The 8,037-nt window shown below is 40.2% G+C and overlaps 1 protein-coding gene across 1 annotated transcript in view; it reads left to right on the forward strand.

The window, feature by feature from the left end:
• Window positions 1-3,377: 3,377 nt before the first annotated feature.
• The window catches only part of LOC135105085 (SEC14-like protein 1), a 154,590-nt gene continuing 149,930 nt past the window's right edge, over window positions 3,378-8,037 (forward strand). Inside the window, 1 exon segment of the mRNA XM_064013030.1 lies at window positions 3,378-3,560. Coding sequence (XP_063869100.1) covers window positions 3,498-3,560 — 63 coding nt within the window. The 5' untranslated portion in view covers window positions 3,378-3,497.

Genomic DNA, 8,037 nt, shown 5'->3' on the forward strand with positions numbered 1-8,037 from the left:
TACAGAAGAAATAGGTGACAAATTTACTACTGAGCACCTCACCTGATGACACATGGTTCTCTCTCTCTCTCTCTCTCTCTCTCTCTCTCTCTCTCTCTCTCTCTCTCTCTCTCTCTCTCTCTCTCTCTCTCTCTCTCTCTCTCTCTCTCTCTCTCTCTCTCTCAATTGTGGATTTTAATGTCATCAGCATCATCGTCTCAAAGTCAAAGATCATTCTAGAATAACTTGCGCCTCACTCATTTTTTTCTTTTAGTTTATCCTTAAATCAAAATTTTCGATTATACCCTTTGCATTAGAAAATGGTTGTTTCGTATCAGTAACATTTTTATATCGAACACACACACACGCGCGCGCACACACACACACACACACACACACACACACACACACACACACACACACACACACACACACACACACACACACACACACACACACACACACACACACACACACACTCTCTCTCTCTCTCTCTCTCTCTCTCTCTCTCTCTCTCTCTCTCTCTCTCTCTCTCTCTCTCTCTCTCTCTCTCTCTCTCACACACACACACATCCTGAACGGCTACCCTGCATCATTGCTCAGAACGCACAGAAAGTGTGACTTGCTTTCAGCTCGCCTGCAGTTTTTAGGGATGAAGGACGTCAAGCAGAGTGATTTATGTGTACTTATGAACGGAATGTAAACAAGAACAGACACCGTACGTAGAAGCACCTCACATACTGGTGTAGTATTACGTACCCAATGCGCGGCGCCAGTGGAGTGAATTTCCGTAGCACATCTGGGACACAGACGTCGCGAAGGCAGTTCAGTTAACTTCACTGCAATACAAAAAGAAACAAAAGAAAAAAAAAAGGAAGGAAGGAAGAAAAGAGACTATATGGTCATTTTCTGATAAAAAAAAAAAAAATATTCACGATAAGTAAAAAAAACACCACGTCCTGGAGGAAGTGGCAGCCAGTCACAGCGCCGGCATGCCCTCTCGTGCTGCCAGGACATGTCACAGTGAACACCTCACTGCCTGTTCCTCGCCTGGCTCGTGTCGTGTGGTACACAATGGCCGTTGCTCATGTTTCCTAGTGAAATATTTAATTTTGGAATACCACTAGCTACTAAACGCACCTGTCATTAATTAGGTAAAGACTAAAGAACTGTGTTGAGACGAAAAGGATGACTAGGTGAACACTATTGCATTTTCATCTCTCTCTCTCTCTCTCTCTCTCTCTCTCTCTCTCTCTCTCTCTCTCTCTCTCTCTCTTTGCACATTGCTCTGGTACATAGCTGAATAGTAATACCCGGGTCATCATTGCGTCAGCTCCGGTTAGAAATCCGCTGACAAGTGATTACAGGTTTGGGAGACTCCATATATATATATATATATATATATATATATATATATATATATATATATATATATATATATATATATATATATATATATATATATATATATATATATATATATATAGGGGCATAGGTATATTCGGTTCTACCATTTTAAGACTTGTGATGCAATATTTCTTGTTGTGGATGCCAATGATTGATTTCATGAATAAATGTAGCTTTAGTATTATTATTTTCTCTGAAGCTTTCCTTTTTTACCGAATCTGAGATGTTCGGAAAAAATAATGATAATAATGGTTGCGAGAGTAAGTTTGGGGACTGGCAGTCTTTTTTTTTTTTTCCTCCCCTTGGCCGGTGCCCCTCCTACATTAAATTAGCGGCTCTGTACAAGATTTCAGTAAATATGAATTGGCAGTTTAAGGGTTAACGAAAAAGTTTCCGCGTTTTTCTTCTCATAACTTCCCGTTTGTGAGGATGTGAATATGTGTACTGCATGCGGTGAAAACATGCGCATATCTCAATTTTACTGGAAATGCTGATACGAATTGCCTTGGTGTGGATACTATGAGATGATTTAATTATAGTTGGCATATATTATTTGGTAGAAAAGATGGGAGCCTCGTATGCACACATTAAACAGATTTCAAAGGGTGTACATGCATGGATGTGTGTGTCAGTACGAGTGAGGTGCGAACGTTGTATCGGCTGTCATGTGTCGTCAGGTGCAGCGCTACTCCGTCCCTTTCACTGGTGCACTCCGGATCTCTCTGCTTGATTTCTGGTTTTACACTCTCTGACATGTGCTAATTCAAGAGCTGAATTTTAAGACGTCTCTGGACTAAATTAACCAGGTATTTCTTGTCTGATCCATTTTCACTAATTAATTTCTTTGATAATAATAATAATAATAATAATAATAATAATAATAATAATAATAATAATAACAACAACAACAACAACAACAACAACAACAACAGTAACAACAATAGCAGCAACAACACCAAAGTCAAACGCGGAAATGCAAAAATAAAATAATAATAATAAATAATAAGTGAATAAACAAAGAATTAAAAAACGTGATAATATAAAGAAAAGAAAAAAAACCGCTTAATTGTCACTTTCTAAAAAAAAAATAAAACAAACAACAATAAAAATAATAGTAATAATAATAGTAATAATAATATTATTATTATCATTGTTGTTGTTGCTGTTGTTGTTGTATATATTTTGAAGGAAACTTTTTTCTATTTTATTTTATTTTTTATTTATTTATTTTATTTTTTTTACCTATTAATTCCTTTCCTGCATTTCCTTGTTTGGCTTTGCTGTTGTTGTTACTGTTGTTGTTGTTGCCCTTGACCAGCCTCCTGCACTCACAAAGACGAGAACTCTCATCACTACCAGTCATTTGTGTTATGCATTATATTTAGTCGAGCATATTTGTATACACTTCGATCATATATCTTTTGCATTCACTTCCCTTGATTTTAGAAAGAATTACATTTATATTTTATCATGAAACACATTCAAGAGTCACGAAGCCACTCAATGGATCCTTTCATGTGATGCCTGGCCGCGTTCGATTGCGTGAGCAAGTCAACAGAAGTATTAATGTAACCGTCCTTGTGGGAATATCGCCTGTGGGTTTAGAATAACTTAATACCACGACCACTCCTGTGCATAACACCAATGAAAGCCTCAGGATAAGCTGAGAGGAGGGGGAGGTCACTCAAATGATCAGTAAAGGTTTCGGACGCGGGCGAAACGTCGTCTGCTGCTCAGGTCAGTTGCGCAAACATTGAGACGAAATATACACAAATAGATAAGGTTGGAAATAGTTTTCTTCATTATTTTCAGTACAATAAATGAAAGACAAAGATAGTACGTGCGATAATTTAAACACTGAGCTTGATGTAACATAGTAGAGAGGGTGAAATAAAGGATTGCGAATTTTACTTTAGTCACCGTTGAAATAAAAGGAGTAGGAGGAGCTACGTGCTCTATGAGTAGCCGCCGCCGCCGAGACTCGCGCACCCACATTCACACTCAGTGAATGAACAGCCGCCCTAGTAGGAGAATGTGCTGCCAGTGCTCTTGATATTTTCCCCTCGCTAGTGACTCGTATTCGCCGTTATATTTATTTCAAGTCATTCACCATGGTGCAGAGCTACCAGTCGCCCGTCCGGGTGTACAAGTACCCCTTCGAGCTGGTCATGGAGGTGAGTACACGGCCTAGTTCCTGTATTCAACTCTTGGCTTCCCTGTGATGACAGTACTCCCGCCTCCTCCTGGCCCTGGCTCCTGTCTATAGCGACGGGCTGGCGGGGACGGAGGGACACATAGTATTCTAGTATGCGTCACCCTACTACCGTCTACCGCGTGTTTCCTTGGGGGGGAGGCGGGGAGGGATGGTGGGGTGGTGGGGGGTAGCCGTCTGTCAAGTCACTGGCGTTCGTAATCAGGTAAGGTAAGGGATAGAGTCGAAGGTCATTAGCTTTTTCCATGTTTAGTATTCTCTCTCTCTCTCTCTCTCTCTCTCTCTCTCTCTCTCTCTCTCTCTCTCTCTCTCTCTCTCTCTCTCTCTCTCGTGTGTGTGTGTGTAATAATAATAATAAACGATTTATTATTTAGTCAGTTAACAAACTGAAAATGTACAGTGTGTGTGTGTGTGTGTGTGTGTGTGTGTGTGTGTGTCTGTCCTTATCTCGCCGGAAGTAGTAGCAGGTAGTGAAAAAAACAAACATACTTGACAATCTCGTGTGTGTGTGTGTGTGTGTGTGTGTGTGTAGAGAGAGAGAGAGAGAGAGAGAGAGAGAGAGAGAGAGAGAGAGAGAGAGAGAGAGAGAGAATAACATTAACCACCCAGCGAGGCCTACATAAACAAACCTCGCAAAGCATTCAGCAAGAGATTATCGTGGTGGTAAGATTAGTTCCGTGCCATTGATGCTGACGAATGTGTGGCGGGATGGGAGGAGTTATGGACCTGAATAGCGATAAAATAAAGTAAAGTAAGGTAAAGTAAATACAACTTGATACAGTGTTGTGCTTCCTGGCTTGTTTCACCGCCACCACCACCACCACCACCAGCACAGCACATATCAGCTGATTTCCTCCGCTGTCAAGTCACCGTTACTGATAAGCTAAGACGCCTCTTATTACGTGCTTATCAATGTATAGTTGGAATTTAAAATGATAAATTTATCGAATACACCGCCTGTGATAAATGTTGGAATGATAAATAAAATGATTTGATATAGCGTGTTTATAAGTAGTGTTCTTATTTTTAATGCATAAGTTGTAACGTTCATCCTTCCCAAAGACACACACAGGTAAGCAGATAATGTTTACGTGGTAGGGAAGCACACACCTGTATCCTTATCTCCGTGGTTGTCTTGTGTCATTGTTGCTTACGTAAGACTGGTTTTGAATGGATGGCACGAGTCATAACCATACATACGCTGAGAAGTTGGAAATCATGCAGACTTTATGTTGTATAGATAAATAAATGTAGTTGTATAGATAGATAAATGTAGTTGTATAGACAGATAAATGTAGTTGTTGATAGGTAAGTAAATGGACAAGAATATATACATGTAGAAAGAAACATCAACGAAATCATTAGATAAACAGACAGATAGGTAGATAGATAAACAACCAGTACAGCGCACACAAAGATGCGCACCCATACACACCCCTCATACATATTCTTACACACATACACCCAGTCTCGTACACACACACATACATATATGCAATACGAGAGCATGCGTACGTACAGGCACATGCATACAGTATTACGGTCAGCCCTCTTGGGACCGTAAGGGTAAGACAGGACGCATGTAGCAGAGAGAGAGGCTGGGGTAAAACAGTTTCCTAACCTCGTCATCTGTCACCAGTAACCAAACAGCCTTCACTGAATAAGAACAAAAAAAAAAAAAAATCCTTGAATAAAAAAAGTACAGTAGCTATGCCCCCCATCCCCTCTCCTCCCCATCTCCCCTGATTAAGGCTGAAGGCTGAGAGGGGGTTGGGGAAGGAGAGGAGGCTGGGGAGGATACTAATGGTGGGGTTTGTTTGGTGTGCTGGTAAGGAGGAAGGAATGGGGTGTTAAACAGAGTTGTGTTGGGGAAGAGGTGTGTGTTGATGGGGTGTGGAAGGGGGATATGGTGTTGTGTGGTGTGGTTGTGTTGTGTTGTGTGTTGCAGTGTTCACGGTTGATTTGCAATACTTTTTTCCTCCTTTTTTCCTCTCTCTCTCTCTCTCTCTCTCTCTCTCTCTCTCTCTCTCTCTCTCTCTCTCTCTCTCTCTCTCTCTCTCTCTCTCTCTCTCTCTCTCTCTCTCTCTCTCTCTCTCTCTCTCTCTCTCTCTCAACTATTTTATGGAATGTTATATTAAATTTCATGAGACAAAAGCTTACGTTTATTAACAGTTACTACGTGCTATTGTACTACTACTACTACTACTACTACTACTACTACTACTACTACTACTACTACTCAGGTGTGTCGGGAATAGTGTGTGCGTAGATTCCTTTGGTGTGAGGTGTGAGGCGTGTCATAACTACAGATGTTACTGGGAGTGTGAGCTTAGGGGTGTGTAGGGGGTGGAGGAATAGACGGTCTCTGAGATTACTGGAGAGAGTTAATGGAAGCGGTCTTGTGGGGAAATGATAGAAACTGAGACTGATGATAATGATGATGGAAGGCGGTGTTAATGTCAGGGTGTAGAGAGAAGGCGCGTTGAAATTTTGATTGATTGGTTTTAAGACGCCACAATAACTGGTTCAAATACTTAAGATTTTTTAGAAAGGGGATAGGAAGAAAGTGGCTCTCAGATACAATGGTAGGTTGCTGGGATAAACACAGTAGTCAGTTTGTTAGGGCATGGTCGATACTCAGTGCTGAAAGATTAGATACATTTCAGGATAGGAACGATAAATTAACAAAAAAAAAAAAAAATATGTATGTTTTGTGAAAGGACTAATGGGTATTGCACCAACCCTTATCGTACATTCTTAACTCTTTCTTAACTCTTATCAATAGAAAAATAAAAATACAGGCATTAAAAGGTTCAAACTCCATCACTATCTTTCTCCAGCGACATTTTTCGAAGTTGTAGTCTAAACGTATAGCGTAACAAGTGATTAAGATTTGAGGATTAACTAAAGCACCGAAAGGGCAAAGGTAAAGAAGCATAACAAAGATAAGTGGAAGGGAGTTGGTGTAAAGATAAAAATCAGGTTGCCCAAGAGTTCGTGTGTGTGTGTGTGTGTGTGGCATTTCATAACACTTGTCTTTATGCTCGTATGCTCTTAAGAGATTAGCGAGAAGGAATCAAGTGGAAGGAGGGCAGTGTAGGGATAGAGATGGTGAAACAGAAAAGAAAAGGAAATGTGAGGATAGAAGAGGTGAGTAAAATAAGAATAAAGGTGGTGTTTGTGAGAAAAAAATAAGAGGAAAGGTTGTTTAAGGATAGAGGAGGTGAGAAAAGAAGAAAAAAGGGTAGTGTGAGGCTAGACGAGGTGAGGAAAAGAAGAGGAATAAAGATGATAAGGAAAAAAAGAAAAGAGGAACCGTAGTGTAAGGATAGAAGCAGTGAGAAAAAAATAAGAGGAAAGTTAGTGTAAGGATAGGATAAAAATGGTGGTGGTGGTGGTGGTGGTGGTGGTGGTCAAAAGTCCGTGTGTAGCATTGCATAGAGGAGCAACGAGGACACGTGTCGCCTTCCTCCTCTGTTCACCTGCCGCCCATTCATTCCTTCCCATCACCCTATTCCTGCGTTATCATCCTCCAGTATTACAGAGTTCATGGTTATGTTCACGCTTATGAAATTCACGGCCATTTATATTTACTTACTCTGATCTGTAAATACTAATATAGCTTGGAGTATATACGTTTTGGTTCAGCGTCTCTAAGTGTTTGGACAGTCATGCCTCGATAGACAAGACGGGGTGACAGGATGTGTTCAGTAAGCATTACCGTTCATTTCTTTGCTCGCGTAAGATGTTTTGACGTCACTTGTGGTCAAGGATTCGTAGCGCCGGCACGTGTAACTTTTTTTTCTTTTTTTACTTTTTTTTTTTTACATTTGTTTGTTTATTTGCTTGGTGATGTTGTTATTGTTGTTGTGCTTTTTCTTTCATATTGTATTTTGTATTTTTTGGGAGGGTATTCCAGTTACACATCCCTAACCGGATTTGAGGCATCTAACCAAAATTAACCCATCTCAACTTCACGTAATTTAACCTGACTTCCTCTTTTTCAGCCATGTATAACCTAACAGGACCTAACTAATCCAACGAAAACTAACCCCTCTTAATTAAGTACGTAACTTAACCTAACCTAGCAATCTACTCTAACTCAACTTTATATAACCTAACCTAGCCCAACCTGACCTAACAAAACCTAACCAAAACTAACATAACTTAACGTAACTTAACCTAGCAACCTTAACTCAGTCATATACAACATAACCTAACCTAACCATTCCTAACCCTATCTAATATACCCCTGCTCTACCTTAGCTATTTATATCAACCATACATAACCTAACCCAACCTAACGTACCTTACCCTACCCTACTTACCTGACCTAAAGCATAACTAGAACAGCTAATCCATACATCCATCCATCATCCATCCATATAGATCATGAACGTGGACAAAACATGGGACCCGTAACCGCAGCTAACCGTATT

This window comes from Scylla paramamosain, chromosome 11 (genome assembly GCF_035594125.1).
Source record: "Scylla paramamosain isolate STU-SP2022 chromosome 11, ASM3559412v1, whole genome shotgun sequence".
Classification (NCBI taxonomy): domain Eukaryota; kingdom Metazoa; phylum Arthropoda; class Malacostraca; order Decapoda; family Portunidae; genus Scylla; species Scylla paramamosain.